At 36.0% G+C, this 21,244-nt stretch overlaps 3 protein-coding genes and 1 non-coding gene across 5 annotated transcripts; 3 read left to right on the top strand and 1 right to left on the bottom strand.

Moving 5' to 3' along the window:
• The first annotated feature begins 1,055 nt into the window (after nt 1–1,055).
• Nucleotides 1,056–9,099, top strand: LOC125187979 (lysine-specific demethylase REF6). The gene is made up of 7 exons (XM_048084684.1): nt 1,056–2,237; nt 3,563–3,641; nt 4,507–4,574; nt 4,704–4,854; nt 5,559–6,175; nt 6,591–7,124; nt 7,397–9,099. The coding sequence occupies exons 1-7, from the start codon at nt 1,406–1,408 to the stop codon at nt 8,863–8,865; spliced, it is 3,750 nt and encodes a 1,249-aa protein (XP_047940641.1). The 5' UTR covers nt 1,056–1,405; the 3' UTR covers nt 8,866–9,099.
• A 1,028-nt stretch (nt 9,100–10,127) lies between these two features.
• LOC125186409 (surfeit locus protein 1) lies at nt 10,128–14,215 on the top strand. Of its 2 annotated transcripts, none has more exons than XM_048082767.1 (6): nt 10,128–10,419; nt 10,521–10,621; nt 10,824–11,062; nt 11,171–11,345; nt 11,443–11,726; nt 13,773–14,215. In XM_048082767.1, the coding sequence occupies exons 1-6, from the start codon at nt 10,296–10,298 to the stop codon at nt 13,840–13,842; spliced, it is 993 nt and encodes a 330-aa protein (XP_047938724.1). In that variant the 5' UTR covers nt 10,128–10,295; the 3' UTR covers nt 13,843–14,215. The 2 variants fall into 2 exon arrangements, with proteins under 2 accessions (XP_047938724.1, XP_047938725.1); XM_048082768.1 differs by having other exon boundaries at nt 10,130–10,419; nt 11,171–11,342.
• Nucleotides 14,216–14,617: 402 nt separating this feature from the next.
• On the top strand, nt 14,618–18,274 carry LOC125187388 (glutathione S-transferase T1-like). The gene is made up of 7 exons (XM_048083971.1): nt 14,618–14,766; nt 14,852–14,925; nt 14,996–15,056; nt 17,282–17,335; nt 17,476–17,555; nt 17,637–17,842; nt 17,917–18,274. Exons 1-7 carry the CDS (start codon nt 14,702–14,704, stop codon nt 18,091–18,093), a joined length of 717 nt encoding a protein of 238 aa, XP_047939928.1. The 5' UTR covers nt 14,618–14,701; the 3' UTR covers nt 18,094–18,274.
• A 479-nt stretch (nt 18,275–18,753) lies between these two features.
• Nucleotides 18,754–18,824, bottom strand: TRNAG-GCC. The gene has a single exon. It is a non-coding gene; the product is annotated as a tRNA-Gly (tRNA).
• Between the last annotated feature and the right edge of the window lie 2,420 nt (nt 18,825–21,244).

Raw genomic sequence — 21,244 nt, 5'->3', positions numbered from 1 at the left:
TGGGGTCCACTACCAAAAATGGTAAAAGTGAAGTGGGACAAATTATATGGGACGGACCGAAATGGAAAACTGGGACGAATTATCTGGAACAGAGGGAGTAATTTTTTAGCAAAAACTATATTTATCTCTCTTTCTCTTACTTTATTCTCTCTTATTTAACCTTTAAATATCAATTTTTCAAATCTCGTGCTCAAAAGAAATGCATTTGCTTGCGACATAGAGCACGAAACAAAGCACAAAAACACCAAATACGCTAAACATCCATATGTATATGTATTTCAAAAACTAATTACTCCATTCGTCCCACAATAGGAGTCACATTTTGCCATTTCGGATCGTCCCATAATAAGAAACACATAAATGGTAAGTAGATCTCACATTCCAATAACTCACTTCACTTACTCCCTCCATTCCACAGTAATAGAGACATTTCATTTTGCGCACTCACTTTGGAAAAATAATTATAAATAGTTAAAGTGGAAAAAAAAGTAAAGTAAGAGAGAGAATATTGTAGATAAAACTCTTTTCTACATTATTCCCTCTCTTAGATAAGACTCTTCTCTATATTATTCTCTCTCTTACATTACTCTCTCTCCACTTTAACTATTTAATATTATTTTTTTAAAACAAGTGTAGAAAATGAAATGTCTCTATTACTGTGGATGGAGGGAGTCCATTTTATTGTAAAACCAATATAAAATAGTCGGCTCCATATTCTACTAACTTTTCCAACCTACTATTCTTTACATTACGTAAAACTCGTGTCCACGTCAAAGATGACTTCTATTGTTTGACGGAGAAAGTATCATTTATATTTATTTCAATACTATAATTTAAGTCAGAACATATTTATTATATCAATTACATATGCTAGGGCATATTTACGTTGAGAAAAACATAAAGTACTTGCATTTCAAGATGCATTTTTATCATAAATAAACTACACCGGATTAAATTGAATAAGACTGAGAAAAAAAAGAAAAGAGTAATAAAAAGGGGTAAATAGTAAAACGGTATTTGACTCATTTAACTCCCTCCGCTTCCCACCCTTTTACCACTCCTTCTCTCCTCTGTTCATTTCTCACCCTCAAAACAGAGGAAAAGAGGAAACCCCAAAGCCAAAAACAGAGGCGAAAAAAAATAAAACTCCCAAAAAAATAAAAAAACCGCTACAAAAACGAAACCCCACCTCAGAAAAATGGAAAAATAGAGCACTAGAGATTCTCAACAAGTATCATTTCACTGCTCTATCCTCTCTTTTTTATTCCTCTTTTCCTTCATGAACCCTTCAGATCTCTCTTCTACTCATATGCATATGCAAATGTTGAGCGATTACTTGCTTCTGGGTGAGTTTGTGTGATTGTCGAAGCAACTTCTTCCCTCTTTTGTGCGGGTCGGTTTTACAATGGCTGTGGAGTCGAGTGCTGCTGGTAATATTGAGGTTTCTCCATGGCTGAAATCGATGGCGGTGGCTCCAGAGTACCATCCCTCTCTCGCTGAGTTTCAAGATCCAATCGCCTACATTTTTAAAATTGAGAAGGAGGCCTCCAAGTATGGTATTTGCAAGATAGTTCCCCCTGTCCCTGCTGCTCCGAGGAAAACGGTTGTCTCCAATTTGAACAAATCCCTCCTCGCCCGCTCCGAATCGGGCCCCACTTTCACCACACGGCAGCAGCAAGTCGGATTCTGCCCTAGGAAGCACCGCCCTGCCCAGAAACCCGTGTGGCAGAGTGGGGAAAGGTACACCCTAGCTGAATTCGAAGCCAAGGCGAGAAATTTCGAGAAAAATCATCTGAAAAAGTATGCGAAGAAGGTGTTGAGTGCTCTGGACATTGAGACCCTCTACTGGAACGCAATGGTTGATAAGCCCCTTTCGGTGGAGTACGCTAATGACATGCCCGGGTCGGCTTTTGTGGTGAACAAGGGCGGAGGGAAGAAGAGCGAGGGGGCGATGACGGTTGGGGAGACTGAGTGGAATATGAGGAAATTGCCGAGGGAGAATTTGTCGCTGTTGAGGTTTATGAAGGAGGAGATACCGGGGGTGACTTCGCCTATGGTGTATGTAGCTATGATGTTTAGTTGGTTTGCCTGGCATGTTGAGGATCATGACTTGCATAGCATGAACTATTTGCATCTTGGCTCTGGTAAGACATGGTATGGCGTGCCCAAGGAGGCTGCTGTTGCGTTTGAGGAAGTAATTAGGGAGCATGGATATGGTGGAGAGATCAATCCTCTAGGTAACAACATGGTTTTAACTTTTACCCCTTCATGCAGACTTAAGGCTGCTATAATTTGATATATGCTTTTGGTCGCACAAAATCACCATATTCTGCTCAAATTAGGTAAAGTTCTTGAGATAGTAACTACAAAATAGGTGCATCAGCTGACAACAGTGTCGGCATATAATCTTGTATTCTTGCAGTAAGAACATATGATATGGCATAATAGTTTTCTTGTAGTCAATTTCGAACCTATGCATGTTACATATCTTAGAATGATGTGTCCAGGTGTTTGACAGATAACTTAATATTCATTCAGTTACTACAGGATGTTACATATTAGATGTCAGTCATGTCACTTTCTTAATAATGCTCAATTGGTAGGTTTTGTGTTAAAAAAGTTGATGGTAAGGCACTAAGGCTTAACCAGCTTGGTTTGGTAGAACCTGAATAAATTTATATCTAGTTCCAGTTTCATTTGTCAATTAGTTAATTTTTGTTCCTTAAAAGGTAAATGACAGTTACTGACTAGGCTCCTTCTTTTCATTGTTTTATGTTTAGCCAGGTTAAAACTATTCATTGTATTCTAAATTTAGAATATGTAGTCACACCTCTTTTGGGAAATGTTTTAGGATTTATAAACTTAGATTACTTGCTCTATATACTAAAGTGATAATGAGGCCATTTTAGAGCGATTTTTTCCTTATCTGCAAGTATCTTTAATCTTTATTGATTACTATATGTGAACTATGAATTGTGCCATATGTTCTGAGAAATGATAAATGGATAATCGAGTGGAATGGAAACAAATCACTTCCCAAGTTTCTTAAGCACCACTAACTATGAATTACTATCTATCTCAGCCTCAGTTTCTTAAGCACCATAAACCCCCCCCCCTCCAATGGCTTGTAGAATGGAAAGAAGCACTTTTGCATTTGTCCCAAAAAGAACGTTGATCAATGAATGGTCTTTTGCTGGCCACTGTAGTAGCCACCTAATAGTATGGTAGTAGCTGCTTCTTCATTTATAGTTGTTGGTGCTCTACATTACAACATATTGACACCTTTAACTGTTAGGTTTGTCGTCCACTTAAGTGGGCCTGAAGGAAAGTGGTTTAGAAAGATAGTTCTAGCTGTTATGGTTAACGAATGAATGAGAGATGACACTCATGAAGCATATTCATAAATGTTACAAATTTTTAACTGCTATTTTCCCTTTTGATTTTTCTCTGAAGGTCAATTAAATTTTCAACTGACAATATCTTTTCTTAAAAATCAGATTGTTTTGTATTTGGAGCTTGGTTTAACTCTCCATATAAAGTTTACAAGTGCATTTTCTTTCAGTTACTTTTGCTACTCTTGGTGAGAAGACCACAGTCATGTCCCCAGAAGTGCTTCTTAATGCTGGAGTTCCGTGCTGCAGGTAACTGTATTTGCTCTGTATTCCCGTGTATCATTTAATGTTAATAGAAGAATATTCGATATTCCTAGATCTTACAAAGAAAAACAATGACAGTGAATAGGCAATGGCATGTCTAGCCTTCCATGTTTTTATTTCCTTACTGTTTAGGGAGTATGATTTGTGTTCTTATTTGAGGAGAAGGATTTAGTTTGTTAACCCCTGGCGCTTAGGTATGTGTTTTTCTTAAATTAGATTATAGTACTACTATTTTATTTGTAGAATATATTGAACATAGGTGTGTGATAAAAGAATGCAAGTACTCTTGAGGACTTAGCTTACTAACAAGACCTTCAATTTTATTTATATCATGCATAACACCTTGCCAGCAGCTCTGGGGAACCTAAAAACTAAACCAAACAGCCTAGCTAACAGAGCCTTACTGGTAGCCCACTAATTCAACATTGGGCACGAGATTTAAGAAAGTGATGTGAAAGAGTTAAGAAGAGAGAGAATAAAGTAGAGAAGTAAAGAGTGAATAAAGGGGAGAGAGAATAAAGTAAGAGGGAAGGAAGATGTTATTTTTTGCCAAAAAAGGAAATGACTCAGTTTAGATGGGACGTCACAAAAATTAATACTCCTACTACAAATCACTTATGATGGAAAGGAGGGGGAAGTTATATACTGCCTAATACCTCCAGCTGAAGGAATGTTCACTACTTGAATAACACTTCAGTAAATTAATTAGTTTCCCCAAAAGATAAATAATTAAACAGTAATAACTCAATTGTATGGCTGTTTACTACCAATTACTGGTCATGATATCTTTACTCCTCCAGTCAGTGGTTACATTGGAGTCATACTTATGCATGTTTGCTTGTGGATTTAGGCTGGTTCAAAATGCCGGAGAGTTTGTAGTCACTTTCCCAAGGGCTTATCACTCAGGGTTCAGTCACGGTAAGGCACTCATCAGAGTTTGTCCTGTTCCAGTATTAAATCCATCAAGTTTGCTCATTTTGCTGTACATAAATATATTCATGATTATAGAGACATGCTTAACTTGCCTATTTGATATATCAATTCTAGGATTCAATTGTGGAGAAGCTGCTAATATTGCTACTCCAGAATGGTTGAGGGTTGCAAAAGAAGCCGCAATTCGTAGGGCAGCTATAAATTGTCCTCCAATGGTTTCTCATTTTCAGTTACTCTATGACCTAGCACTTTCATTATGCTCAAGGTTTGTTTTCTCCTTGAAATTGAATGCTTTTTTGTTTGAGTTTAGCTATTTTGTCCTGAATGTTTATTACTTACAGGCTTGGTCGTTAATTTCTGTCCTGGAAATTTTAAGTTCATAGTTTTTAGTTTTTGATTAATTGTTTAAAATATTTCTGACTTATTGTACCAATCATGTGTGTGTGTTTGTGCATGTTGAGATTGTAGTGCTTTTGTACTTATAAGTTACAACCTGTTTTCTATGGTCAACTGGGTTTTATTTTCAGCATATTTGTGTCTAGGTCCTTTTAACTCCCCAGCCGGTCCATCATCATCATCATCATCATCATATTTACCTTACAAGCTTATTATTTTCACCTTCACTTCTGTTGTATAAAATGTTCTATCATGAATGTGTCTATAGGCACTTTGGGATCTAGGTATGATACCAACTACAGGGCAGCATTATGTCAGTCATCATTATAGATCACACAACTTTGTCTTGTTTAGTCTTAGATGGTTTTTCAATTTCTGCAGCCACTTTTAAATAGCAAGTTGAATATATTGAGGTAGAGTATGCATTTTCATTACTTGTTTTAAGATCCTTTTGTCTTGGGAAAGATGGTTTATTACTTGTTCTCTTATTACATCATGTAGCAAAGTTCCATTAGTTGTTCAATACGAAGTGTGAATTTAATTCCTTCTTCATTTTGTACATATGTTACGCAGTGTGCCAAAGAGCATTGCAGTGGAACCGAGGAGTTCCCGCCTAAGGGATAGGAAAAGAGGTGAAGGTGAAACATTGATCAAAGAACAATTTTTTCAGGACATGATACAGAACAATGATATGCTCAGATCTCTTGGGCAAGGATCATCCGTTGTGCTTCTTCCCCAAAATGCTCTGAGTTACTCATTTCGTTCCAAGACGATGGTTGGGTTTCAGTCAACAACCAAAACCAAGTTGTTCCCCAGCTTATGCAGTCCCGATCTGGAGTTAAGGAATACAGGCTTCAGTTCTCATGATGAATCTACACTAGAGAGGAATCAGAGCCCAAAACAAGCGAGGAGTTCTGTGGCTAATAAAAGAACATTTTCTTCTTTGTTTGGTATTAACATTCCTTCACCAGCTCCAGATGCAGAGCAACAATACTCTGCATCAAAGAAAGCCTCACAATGTCAGCAAGGACTTTTTTCATGTGTCACTTGTGGGATTTTATGTTTTGCATGTGTGGCCATTGTTCAACCGAAGGAAGTAACTGCGCAGTACCTAATGTCAGCTGATTACAGCATACTTCAGAATTTGGGAGAAAGTGATAACGAGGGTGCTAACACAAATCTTTCTTTAGGTATGTATATGAAAATTTTAGTAGAATGTTCTTTACTTTAATGTTTTATTTCGCTTACAGATATCAGCTGAATTCTTTTTCCTTATCTCATTGTTAGTACAGGAGTGTGGTCAATTTTCTTTACCTGTTTACAGGATTTCTATGATCATATACGTGGAAATATCAGAACATATTTAAAACTTTATTCCATGCATATGTGCTTTGTTACATAACAATGCACTGCCAATTATCTTTCTTTAAATAGATCTGAAGGCTTTGTATGCTTTGTACTGCATTTGATTTGAAAAAATAATATTGAGAAGGAAAGGTAAGAAGACCAAGTAATTTATTAATATGCAGGATTTCTTGTTTTTATTTTGAAATTAATATAGAAGCAACTTATTGTTTCCTGTATATTTTTTATGTTCATTTGCAGGATTGATGCATATGAATAGCCAAAATAATCATTCTGCTTCTGATAGTGACGTTCGTAATGAGCCCTCTTCACTGGGCCTATTAGCTTTGGCGTATGGTGACTCCTTGGACTCTGAGGACGAAGATTGTGAGGTTAAAAATGATCCCATTGAAGGCTGTGGAACTAGTAAATCTGATGACTTTAGATATGGAGATGCCTGTGAGAAAACTGAAGCAAAGATCAACTGCAGGAAAGAAATTTCTTATGAGTTTGATAGAAACAATTCTTCAATGATCGAGTCAAATTCTTTAACCAATAGGTTTAGTAGACATCAGACGGAACCTCAATTTGACATCCCGGATTCTTTAACTTGTAAAGCTGTAGGAACACCTAGAAGTGGTTTAGCACCACGGCAGCCCGCAACTATGCCTTTTGTTCCAAGACTAGATGAAGACTCTTCTCGTTTGCATGTCTTCTGTCTTCAGCATGCTATGCAAGTGTGCAAGCGGCTCAGTCAGCTTGGTGGAGCTGATGTGTTTCTTGTCTGCCATCCAGGTGAGGTTTTGCAGATCACATGTGAAGTGATGCCTAAATATTTTCATATGCTCTGCTTGTACGAATTAAAATAAACGGGTCTGGATATGCTTCTATCACACAAGTGGTCATATATGAATAAGAAATTTTATCCTTTATAATTAGTTCTCGTGATGATTATGGTGGCTAAAAAGGATAATTAGATACAGACTATCATTTAAGATTATTCCCAATTTATTTTGATCAGTCTTTACGAGCATCCCCTGATTTGTTAGTCTTTTCCCAATATACAGACTATCCAAAGTTGGAATCACAGGCCAAGAAAGTTGCAGAAGAACTAAATAGTGATTACATCTGGAATGAAGTTTCGTTTCGGGAGGCAACAGATGAGGATGAAGAAATTGTACGACGAGCTCTAGAAAGTGAGAATGCAATACACGGCAATGGAGACTGGGCTGTGAAGATGGGCCTCAACCTATTCTACAGTGCCAATCTTAGCCGCTCTCCTCTTTACAGCAAGCAAATGCATTACAACTCTATTATATACAATGCCTTTGGGCGCAGTTCGACAACTGATAGATCCACGTCTGAGGATGAGCTGGAAGGAAGGGTTTTGGGCAGGCAAAGGAAGATAATTGTTGCTGGAAAATGGTGTGGAAAAGTCTGGATGTCGAATCAGGCTCATCCACTGCTGGTCAACAAGGATTCACAAGAGCAGGAGCAGGAGCCGGCCATTGCTTCCTGGACCAAACCTGATGTGAAATATGTCAGACGATCAGAAAGTAGCAGCCTAGCTGCTGGAAAATTGTCTGGAGTCCGTAAAACTAGTAGAAAGAAGACGAGTATTGCTGAAAGCTGCTCATTCATGGAAGAAAAATCTACGGAAGCTGAAAAATCGGATAAAACTAGAAGTTTTTATTGCCACAAGAAGGTTAAGAGAAAACATGGATCCAGAATGCCAAAAGAAGATACTCCTGAGGTAGAAAATCAAGATGAATCATCTGAAGAATCTCAACTCCAGCATGGAACCAAGAGATTGAAGCAGGAGAATCTTGAAGATGAATATGACTCTTTAGAAGAAGAGTATCCTCTGAGTAAATCCTGGAAGCAGATTAAGAGCAATCTGAGAGCGAGGCAAAAGGAAAAGGAGACTTCTGATTCCGCAAAAAATCAAAAGAAAGGCAAGACAGAAGAGTCCAACTCACACAACGCAGATGAGATGGAAGGCGGGCCTAGCACACGACTCAGGAAAAGAACCAAAAAACCTTCCAAAGATTCAGGAGCCAGAACGACCAAACCAAAACCAGTGGTGAAGAAGCAGCAAAGAGATACGACAACAAAGAACACTCCAGCAGGAAAAGCACCGACCAGCTCTAACAAAGGCAAAATGAGGGATGAGGAAGCAGAGTACGCATGCGACTTTGAGGGATGCGCAATGAGTTTCTGCTCGAAACAGGAGCTCGTTTTACATAAGAAAAACATCTGCCCTATGAAAGGATGTGGAAAAAAATTCTTCTCTCACAAGTATCTTGTGCAGCACAGGCGCGTTCACATGGAGGATCGCCCTCTGAAATGTCCGTGGAAAGGATGCAAGATGACATTCAAGTGGGCGTGGGCACGTACGGAACACATCCGTGTTCATACAGGGGCTCGTCCGTATGTCTGCACCGAGACTGGGTGTGGTCAGACCTTTCGTTTTGTGTCTGATTTTAGCCGCCACAAGCGTAAGACAGGCCATGCTCCCAAGAAAGCCAGGGGGTAATTCTCATTAACAGATGGTAGGTCTAGACTTTGTAACTCTTATTTCGTTTCTTTTAATTATTGGGGGTTCGGATGATTTTCGGGCCGATTTATCAGCTTACTTAGGCCATTGCTTTGATGTCAAAAAAGTATTTTTATTCTCTGCAAAAGCAGAAATTGTAGCATTGCGTCTGCAGTCGTTCTTGTGCAACTGTTTATTCATCTCCCCAGTGTAGTTTTCACCTTTTAACAGTCCCATAACTTGTTCTTACCTTTAAAATACTTTGCCTGTTTGTTTTTAGTTAGTTTTAGGATTATAAGGGAATCTGTTCCAAATTTTAGTGATTTAGTCAAATTTTATCTAACTACCTCCGTATTTTAAAAATAACAAGTCTTTTCATTTTAGTCCGTCTCTTAAAAATACAGACTTTAGAATCTTTCTATTTTTGGATGTAGACACACAATCCACTAACACATTTTTCTCTCTTACTTTACCAATTGTACATTAAAACCCGTATCATTACAAATGTTTCTATTTTTCAAATACGGAAGTAATAATTTATAAATTTTATTTAAAATCTTAAGTCGAGATTGATGTAGCTGGTTGTGTGAGAAGAATACCACGCATGCAGACTACGATCCACATCGAGCTCTCCAACGACTCTATTCGATTATGCATTTATAGATCAACGATTATGCATTTGATACACTGATAGACTAGATGAAGATATGTGGTTATGTACCTCCTCCATAATAACTTAGTTGAGTTGTATTTATATTCGAGATTTTAAATTAGTTGCGTTATTTTTCTTTATAGCAAACAACAAAACATATTATTATCCCATAAACTCAGATTGAAGGAAATTATGTATGATGTGGCAAATGGAAAAATACTACGTGGACAAAATATGGATTACTTAAACGATAACAATGTCGTTAACATACTTAGTCAGATGTGTGTTTAATTTTTACACATGTACGTAATTAAATTCTGACACATAGCACGCCCGAATTTTTTCACGCGACAAGAAAAAATTCAAGATTACAATAATTGACTATTTCTTATAATTGTAAAATGACCATTAAAAATTTGAACATATTTATGCATCGTTAACCTTATATTAATTTTATTTGTTTCATGTTTATCTTTTTTTCTAAATTGTTCTTTGCCAACCTCCAATAAAATTTGAACATAAATCCTTTTTTCTAAGTTATATTATGCAACAATTCTTTAAGAAATAGAAAAGAAAAAAATTACCCATTCTATTTGTATAAACAAAAAAAATACCCCAAAACAGTGAGACTGATACCCAGCCTGCCTGCCTCGCCGCATACCGCCTTCCAGCGTCGCAAGCCGACCAGTCAGAGCGCCCCTTCTGCTCAATACTCAGCAGGCAAAAACCCTTGTAGTAAGGCTGTAGAAACTTTGATGCTAACCGCACCATCTCCGACATGGCAGCGGCTTCCATCTGTAGGAATCTTCGGCAGCGCGTAATCCCCTCAAAGAGGATCCCGCACTCATCCCTAATCTCCACCTCTGCACCTGCCTTCTCCACCCTCCCTCTAAGAGACCAAGGTTCTACATTTATCTTCTACTTTATTCTTCCAATTATGCTCCCATTTTGCGAAAACCACTTATTCTACGGAGATTTGTTCTTTGATTTATATCTATTTCAGAGGAAATAAGCAGGTCGACATGGTCAAAGCTGTTCCTTTTCATACCGGGAGCCATCACTTTTGGTCTTGGCAGTTGGCAAATCTTCAGAAGACAAGACAAGGTTAATTTCTTTGTTTGAATGTCTCTTTCGACTATTTCTTGTTCAAAATTCTCATAATCGTACTGTATGATGCAATTGTTTGACTGCAATGAAGGCAATGATTTTTGTTGATCATGGTTTTTGAGTTTCCCGGTGTTGCAATTAGCTTCTCTTATGGATCTGCTATAGGTATTCTCTTAGTTATTTTGGTTGCCTTGTACAGATAAAGTTGCTAGATTATAGGCAGAGTAGACTTGCAAATGAACCTCTTAAGGCCAATGAGATCGTGGCTTCTACTCAGAGCACGGATTCACTGGAGTTCAGGAAAGTGCAGTGTAAAGGGGTTTTTGATGAGAAGAAGTCTATCTACGTAGGCCCACGTTCCAGGAGCATTTCTGGTGTGACTGAAAATGGATACTATGTGATAACTCCTCTTATTCCAGTCCCTGGTGATCCTGAAAGGTAGCATTGCCCATGCTTTGTTGATTGTATGGTGATTATCAGTTGTTCTTTGATGGGTTAACTATACATTATGCTCTGCTTCTTTAGCTCTGGTTAAACCTTTTGCAGTATACAATCACCTATACTGGTAAATAGAGGATGGGTTCCGCGGAGTTGGAGGGACAAGGCTTTAAACTCTTTAGAAGATGAACCTCAGAATAGTAGCACACCCACCTCAACTGAAGAGAGTCCTACCACTTCCTGGTGGCGTTTTGGGTCTGTTAAGCGTAAAGATCTTGAGGTTGTAAGTTGTAACTACTAACTACACTTCCCTCACCTTTTACTATCAATGTCATTGGACGATGTCCATGTATCACATCAAAGTATATTTAATCTGATAGGAGCGTGTTCCATCTGTCATCCCTGTTGAAGTCATTGGTGTTATACGTGGCAGTGAGAAGCCGAGCAATTTTGTTCCCTCTAATGATCCTAATGCCGCCCAGTGGTTTTATGTGGATGTTCCAGCGCTTGCTGATGCTTGTGGGCTTCCAGAAAGAACACTCTATATTGAAGAGATCAATGAACATGTTAATCCCCGAAGTCCATATCCCATACAAAAGGATCATAATATGCTAATTCAAACCTCTAGGATGCCGCAAGACCATCTTAATTACGTACTGACATGGTATTTATCATCCCTCCTGTATTTAAAAATATCTGCATGCAGATCACTATCTACTTGCTGCATCATGATGACTGTCTTTTCATTAGTTTTGATCGATTGCCGTTTTAGTATCTTGCTCACTTATTTTAAATAGAGTCAGTCAGCAACTCTTTTAATGTTTGCCAAACCCAGTTCATAGCTTGTTTTCATCATATTTTGTGTCTAATCGCACCTGATTGTAAAAATACGCTTTACCTAGTCTTGGTGGTGTGTATGTAAGCATAAAAATTGAGGGAATGTCCAGCCACTCTTTGGAAAAGTGCTTATTGTAGAAAAAGAGTTGCAAAATTGTGAAGTAGTAGAAGTTAAATAGATGTTTTTTCCAATTGAAGGAGTAAAAGCACTTTCACTGTGTACCGTAAGTCTAGATTATCCTTGGTTTTTAGAATGTTTTTTTATTGAATGAAGTTTAATCATATTAGTCGTGATATATTCAAAAAAAATGTTGTCATATAATGAATTAAATTGCCCCATTACACATTGGTATTTGTTGCATAAAAATGGCCGAATGCTCATATATGCTAAATTATCACCCTTTTTAGAAAATCTATCTTGAACTATCAACTAGGACCAATTAATATCCAAATTGAAACTATGTACAGTCAAATTTTCAATAGTTTGAATGTTGATTATAATCGTTGCGCATTTGGCTTGGATATGGAGTACATGCGCAAAATGAACTTTCTTATCATTAGGTAAGTTTAAATGATGTTGCTTAGAGGCTGTAATGAAAAAGTATGAAAATTTGAGCCCACATAGCCTTTAAATATTATTTTGTACACATGTATTTCCACATTAAATTCACAATGATCCTAGCAAGCCCGAAAAAAATTTCTGGGTATATGTTTACATAGTTTCTTGTACTTTGGGTAATTCATTGGTTAAAGTATAGTTTAGGAGATAATTCAAAAATGTGTGATATTTGGAACTTATTTGAGCATTTGGCCTATAAAAATCATAGAGTGTTACAGATCATGATGTTCATGTGCCTACTAACATCTCATATCTATGTGACTTTGAAGCTTAAAAATGTTTACAATTCTCCATTAGGTACAAATATCTATATAGTGTATCTCTATAGAAATAAACCACATGTAAGCGTATTATAAGAAAATGTTAACATTTATAGTCATATAGTTTATTTAAAAAATAGAAATATTCAGCTCAACAAAAAATAAATGATTATTTATAAACATTTCAATATTTTTATTGATTGAAGTATGTTACAACTGGGAATATGTAATTATACATATTCGTAACTTGTCGTCATTTTTTGTCATTTTGTCATTTTCACCACAGTTTTAGACTTAAGTGCAAAGAGCAGTCCAAAAATAGGGATTGAAGTCACCAGCTAGTTGTTTATTTGGAGATGTCATGATCATTGTAGTGGTATCTCCTATAACTTCAGTTTGATGAAATAGTTCATGACCAATCTTACGTTAGTTTTGTTTGAATTGGATTCGTTGAAGCAATAATTGATCCGTGTATACCTTTTGGGGATGCTCGTGGTGTCCTTTATGCAGCACTCTTCCTTCCATGAATTCCATGACGCACAAGATGTTCTTAGCTACTTATGTTCATAGGATTGCTATAGTTGATTCTGTTAAGCATGTATTTAAGGCATGCAGTGGGCTGATATCTAGCTTTTTCTCTTTAAACAAGTGCATTTGCTATTCATATAGGTGACATGCTAGTTGCTACAAAATTCACTGTTATGACACTCCCTGTTTACTCATGTTGCCTCTTACGAACTTCCTTGTCGCTTCTTTTTCTGGTCATGATTATCATGCATCTTAACAAGGTCAGTGGAAGAATAGGAATAAAAAGGAAGAACGAAATGTCTCTGAAGTTGAAATAGAAATTTACTTGTAGGTGATATTGGTGGATTTATCTTGCTATATGGTATGAAACTGCTATGTATTTGTCATAGTAAAGAGCCCTCGACTTTATGAAATGACTGCCGAACTGCACTATATCTCTATCGCCCTAATACAGATGTGTGTGCAGGTACACTCTTTCAGCTGCAGTAACTATCATGGCTATTCAGAGAGTCAAACCAAGGAGAAGCAGAAGATAGCGCACCATTTTCATTATTATCCGCACCCTCAAACCTCGGCAAATGGTGCTTTGTACTTTGTTGCCCAAGCACAATAGAAACACCAGTATGATATGATATTGCTGCTGCTTGCTGCAGTTGGTGGAATAAATTTGAGAAGCAGCAAATAGGCGATAAAGCTCCTGCAAGATTTAAGTTGCAAATTTTGTTTCCATTGTTAATTGGCTGATAAAAGCTTTGCCATGGATGTTTCCAGTCTTAATACATCACTAACATAATAGTTTTAATCTTTTGGTAAACTGCTATTTTTCGAGATCGAATTGTTGTATTACCACAAATTCTTTATTTTTAAATTTAGAAAAGTCCAGCATGACTAAACAGCGAGTTTGCATTATTTGGTTGATTGCAGTCAAGCCATTTGGTTTGCCTTAGAGCAATATGGACATTTCTAATTGTTTGATATTGCATGTAACCTTAGCTCAAAGCCGACCCTTCTGCTTCAATATTGCAAATTTATAACTTTAATCATTATATAACCCATTAATTTATCAAGTTAAGCAATTGTCACACAACTATATAAATTTAGATAATTTCTTTTCTATCAAATAATATCGAAAAGTTCTTATTTATACGAATTATGCATTTCTTATCTTATTTTAAATATCTTTTATATTCAATCTTTACGACTCTACTTAGGGAATATATATAGCTTAATTAAAGAAATGTTATTAGTTAGAGAAACACGTGGCAGTGGCAGAGAAACATAATAAGTACTATATATACACACACAAACTAAATAACTAATAATCATATACAGAATCAACGAAAATCTGTCTCTTGCTCTGTGTGTGTATAGACATAGTATAGAGGGAGGAAGAAAATGGAACTGAAAGTCTACAGCGATCGCCTGTCTCAGCCATCACGCACAATCCTCATCTTCTGCAAGTAATATTTACTCTTCTGTAATACCCTTTCTTCTTGTCTATTCATGAGATGAACATATTTTCTTTTCATGTATTTGTTATGGTAGAGCAAATGGGATAGAGTTTGAGGAGGTTAAGATTGATCTTGGCAAAGGCCAGCACCTCTCTGCTGAATATGCAGGTTCCTTCTATTTGCAATTAATTACCTTCTGTTTTTCGATTTCACTTAAATTTGTGCTTTCTTATTACAGCACTCAATCCCATGAAACAAGTTCCAGCTATTGTACATGGTGATTTCAAGCTTTTTGAGAGGTACACTAGTCAATTTTAATTTGTTTAGTTTGTCTAACGAATATTCCTCTTAATTTGCTTACCACTGAAGCAAATATATTATTTTATATATATAGTAAGTGGTTGACTGACTCTATTTTTAATTGGATTAGTTATCCAGAATTCAACATTCATATCTTTATAAATCAATTATAAATCAATTATGGCTGCTACTACTCCTATATAAGATAACAAAAACCAAACCTCCTAAATTAGATACTCCCTATTAAATTAGTTATCCAGAATTCAACATTCATATCTGTATAAATCAAGTATGGCTGCTGCTACTCCTATATAAGATAAGAAAAACCAAACCTACTAAATTAGGTACTCCCTATTAAATTAGTTATCCAGAATTCAACATTCATATCTGTATAAATCAATTATGGCTGCTGCTACTCCTAGGCCTGCTTATTCGGCCGGTTCCGGTTCTACCCGGTCCGGTTGACCGGGTACCCGGTTGCAAAATCTCATGAATCTCGGAACCGGAACCGGATCCGGAACCGTCCGGTTCCGGTTTGGAACCGACCGGGTAAGAACCGGCCGGTACCGGTTTCGAACCGGAACCGATTTGTAGTTTTAATTTTAATTTAAGTATACTAATTAACGAAAAGTTGTTTATTATTTAGCTATTTTTAATCTGACACCAAACTAGATTTAACTTATATATAACAACAATTACATTATCTCCACTTAGTATCAAGAAATATGATTCTCACGTTAGCCCACGAGTTGTCTGTGATATCAAACCAGAATTACGGTATATTCTTTCGCATGTTTCCTCAATTGGTAACCTCCACCTTGACTCCTCTAAGAGCTTTCATGATCTGTTAAAATTATTTTTGTTTAAAGAACTCAAAGTATAATGGTAAATAATGATCCAAACACATAAATTGGAAAATTATATTGTCAAACCAAGAGTAGCATTTATTTTAAGCAATATCAAAGTAGCAAAGGAATACATTCAGTAATACTAAAGAATCAAAACCAATCTTGATAATAATAAATGAATTACCGTTAATTACTATACTTCAATTTTAGTAAAAAAAAATTAAATTTAATATATATTATTCGGTTTCGGGTAGGAACCGGTCGGTTCCGGGTAGAATCGGAACCGGAATTTATAAAAACATTAGAACCGGTACCGGAACCGGAACCGGATTCTTCGGTTCCGGTTCTTCAATTACCCGATCGGTTCCGGTTCCGATTCCGGGTACCCGAGAACCGGAGAACCGGTTAAGCAGGCCTAGCTACTCCTATATAAGATAAGAAAAACCAAACCTACTAAATTAGGTACTCCCTATTAAATTAGTTATCCAGAATTCAACATTCATATCTGTATAAATCAATTATGGCTGCTGCTACTCCTATATAAGATAAGAAAAACCAAACCTACTAAATTAGGTACTCCCTATTAAATTAGTTATCCAGAATTCAACATTCATATCTGTATAAATCAATTATGGCTGCTGCTACTCCTATATAAGATAAGAAAAACCAAACCTACTAAATTAGGTACTCCCTATTAAATTAGTTATCCATAATTCAACATTCATATCTGTATAAATCAATTATGGCTGCTGCTACTCCTATATAAGATAAGAAAAACCAAACCTACTAAATTAGGTACTCCCTATTGAATTAGTTATCCAGAATTCAACATTCATATCTGTATAAATCAATTATGGCTGCTGCTACTCCTATATAAGATAAGAAAAACCAAACCTACTAAATTAGGTACTCCCTATTAAAGTCAAGTCTCACATGCACTTAAGGTGGTATTCGGTTTACAAGATAAAATAATATTCCCTCTGTCCCATTAGAAATGAAACGTTTTCCTTTTTAGTTTGTTCTATTAAAAATGGAAACATCTCTCTCTACTTTTTCATCTCTCTTACTTTACTCTTTCTTCATTAACTCACAATACAACACTACATAAAAACATGTGTCAATTCTCAAATGTTGCATATTTAATGGGACGGAGGGAGTATCAAGATATAATCTAGGATTGAGTTGTGAGATTATTTTAGTCATAGGGGATTAGTTATGACTGATTATCCATCTAGGATTGAGTTGTGGGATTGAATGTAATGAACTAAACCCATTACAAATTTAATCCCGGATACAATCTTGCAAACCGAACACCACCTTAATTAATTGTCGTTTTTGGTATATCTATTCAATCTTTTTTTTCTTGTGCTGTGCAGTCATGCAATACTTATCTATCTGGCTTCTGCATTTCCTGGAGTTGCTCATCATTGGTATGCTCACCTCTTCTCTCTTGTCTAAATTTGTACTCCACACTATCTAGGAATGTTTGGAAGCACTATACTCAACATCGGTTTACAAGATCTGAGCATAAACTACAATCCATTATACGGAGCCAGTGATTTCTGAGCAGGTACCCGGCAGATATACGCGAGAGAGCAAAGGTCCACGCAGTGCTAGATTGGCATCACACAAACCTGCGCCGTGGCTCTAGTGAGTTTACATCTATATCTATTGTCTCAAGTGATTCATATCAATATATATTGTCTCATGGAGTACTATTATTCTTTTCAGTTGGATTTATCTTCAACAACACTGTATGTTTGGCGTTTGGAATCCCTGTGAACCCTGTAGCAGCAGCGAAAGGCGAAAAACTTCTCTCAGCATCTCTTGCAAGAATTGAGTCATTTTGGCTCCAAGAAGATGGACCATTTTTACTTGGAAATGCAAAGCCCACAATTGCTGATTTGGCTTTAGTATGTGAGATCATGCAACTTGAGGTGAGTAAATGCGTGATCATTAATTCAGGGGTGTTTAGTTTAGTTTAGTTTTTGTGATATGGATAATGATTCAGGCTGGAGACAAGGATGATCGAGATCGTATTCTGAGTCCCCACAAGAGGGTAGTGAAGTGGATGGAGGATGTGAAGATTGCAAGTGCACCTCATTTTGAGGAAGTTCATGCGATAATGGGTCCGGTGAGAGACAAACTAAAGCAATTGAAGATCCAAGCTATTGAAAAGTCAGAGTGATCTGAAAATGTAGTTAACTTCCTAAGGGGTGTGATCAAATAATAAACGAGGTATGACAATAACACTTTCTTCAACCACTTGAACACTCAAACAATTTGTTACCCATTTGGAGATGCCAAATTGAGCTGCGTCTTTCCCTTTAAAAGTAAAAAAGTCTGTCAAACGTGGAATTATTTCCCTATTTTCGCCTCGTTTGCATCTCCTATTTATATACATATACATACATACATACACACAGTACAATCTTGATAATAGTTAAATTCAGAATTTTCTATACAATAAATTAATCCACCTATTTGATGAGTTAAATTAACACAACAAAATATGACTATTTGAGCGTGTTTGATTAGGCCAGGAAAGTAGCAAGTGCGAACATAATAATTTATCAATTTCTCAAGTGATACATCATCTAAAAATAGAGAGTTATGCATAGAATATTGTAGGAGTAGAGTATAAAGTAAATGAAAACTATTCCACTCTATGATTTTCAAACGATTACAGGCTAGCTAAACATAAAAATCACTTAATTAACCAAAAAAGAAAAACTTGATTACGAAATTCAAAAAATTAAAGTACTCAGAGAAATTGCATATCTTCACATGAGTCGGATAAGAGGGTTTAACCCAATAACCACTTTGCAATATTCATCATAGTACTTTTTGCACCAGCCGGGAATCGAACCCGGGTCTGTACCGTGGCAGGGTACTATTCTACCACTAGACCACTGGTGCCTCATGTTTAAAAGAGGATATATGTGTTATTTCAAACTTACAAACATGGCTGTTCTAACTGGAATATGATTAGTGGCTCGTAGTCGAGCATCGGGTTTGAGTCTGATTTTTAAAATGATTGTCAATTATCAATTTTCCATGATATGATAATGATAAAGAATATAAATATGCACAATAAATAAGCAAGTATAAACAAGGAGTAAATATGAACGCTCTTTTAGATCGATTTTTTTCTTATAGCTTCCGTTAGCACAATTGACACAACTATGAGTAATGGGTTCTTTACCTCTACGGAATGGAACAACATAAGTTTTGAAAATTCAAGAGAAATTCCCGGACGAGGTGAACCATATATCATTATAATAGGGTGTTAAATTTAGTATGTATGCATCTTTTATGTAAATGCTTCATTTAAGTAATTTAATTTGATCTAATTAAACTAGTGGTACAATTCAACTCGTATTAATCTGAACTACTATTATTTTCAGTTAAATTTATTTATAAATGAGGGAATAGAGATTCCGTTTTGTAAGTATAAAATATGAACCTGACGAAGTTTTATAAAAGTAATAAAAGAATATAAATTTTGACATAGAATATGATGGGGAATTAACGTACTTTCATTAGGGATGTCTTGAAAGTCTGAAACCCACGAGTGGATCTATATAGTTTATTAGATTTAGAAAAATTTATAACCGGATAAAATTTTGATCTAATTAGCCCACACTCACTCAAGTTTGCAATTTGATGAGGCCTGATCCAAAATTCGATGGGTTAGCTCGGTGAGTTGATCCATGTGCTACTATTGAATATCTTTTCATGCAACATGTGTTTCACCATAGTTCGTGTTCTAGGACCCTCCAATTTCATCGTTCTCTACAATTAATTAATCAGTCCAAAATGGTACTCACTCCGTCCCACAAAAGATGTCACACTTGTAGGACGGCACGAGATTTTAGAAAGTTTTATTTTGTGTGTTAAATGGAAAGAGAAAATAGTTTTTTTATATTCATGTGAGAGAGAACTTTTTCCAAAAAGGAAAATGTGACATCTTTTATGAAACAAACTAAAAAAAAAGTGTGACATTTTTTGTGGGACAAAACGAGTATGATATTTTATTTGTGTGGAACAATGATCTTTGATAGTCTCTATTTTCCCCTCTCCTAATCCAACTTGATAAAAGCTAATTGAAATTTTAAATTGTGGACATATTGAAATAATAAAATATTCATTATATGGTAGACGAGGGTGGATGGAATATTCATTATATTATATTTAGGACTTATCCGTCCCTAAAATAATATCTCAATCCTCTTTACTTTTATTTTTGAGTGAATAGACTACACACTTTACTAAATAATTAAGCCCTACTCTACGGAGATATACTAATATGCTAACTAATTTTAAAGTGCTAACGTACATCCAATCAATCACGTGCAATTTTTATTGTTGAGTTTTGCATTTTAGATATTAACTTTTAATTTGCATTTTATATAGACTAAAGTCCACTTTTGGTCCCTTACATTTGCTCTAAAAAATTTTTTGGTTCCTTACATTAAGTTTGTGACCTTTTGGTCCTAAACATATTGTTTCGGTCCAAAAAGTCCTTTCAGTTAAAATAAATGGTCAAAGTGTTTGACCAACTTAATAACTTAATTATAATCTAATTAACCTAATTAACTTAATTAATTTAATATTAAATTTTATAAAATATTCTCTTACTTCAAATAAAAATTAATCAGATTAAAAGAAAATTTACTTTGCTCATTTTTTCTATTATAAATAATAAAATATACAAACTAATTAGCTTTCCACAAATAGTCACAAAGCTTTCCACAAATCGTTACAAATTTACTTGATAGTATTATACTGAACTAACATGTGTTCAGCAGCTGTGGAAGATTTGGCGAGGGAGGCCGATATCTCGGCGGAGGAGGATTTCGCAGAGGAGGAGGCTTTCACGGGCGGAGAACGATTTCGTGGTGGAGGAGAAGGATTTCGCGGCGGAGGAAGAGGTTCGACGCTTCCATCTTTCGCCTTTCCTGTATCATATGCTATACGGAGGTCTCGTTCGCTGCCACCGCTACAGTTAAACCAGCCCTCCATGTTCATCGTCGTGGATAAGACGATGGTAGGGATTTTATGAATTTGGGTGAAATTTCAATGGCAAAACACATTCTTAGGTCCTTATACTTTAATCAAAATGTTCATTAGATCCTCGTACAATTTTCTTCGTTTTAATAGGTCCTTATACCTTTCTCATAAATTTCATCACATCCTCGTACAATTTTTTTTGTTTTAGTAGGTCCTTATAATTTGATTATAACTTTTAATAGGCCCTTCTACAATTTTTTATTCTAAGATATTCTTTTACTTTTATCTTAGATAATAATTTATATTTAATTAAATTTAATGAACCT

Source organism: Salvia hispanica, chromosome 5 (genome assembly GCF_023119035.1).
Source record: "Salvia hispanica cultivar TCC Black 2014 chromosome 5, UniMelb_Shisp_WGS_1.0, whole genome shotgun sequence".
In the NCBI taxonomy this organism is placed as follows: Eukaryota; Viridiplantae; Streptophyta; class Magnoliopsida; order Lamiales; family Lamiaceae; genus Salvia; species Salvia hispanica.
Note: the sequence above shows the minus strand (reverse complement) of the source record. Positions and strands in the feature narration are given on the sequence as shown.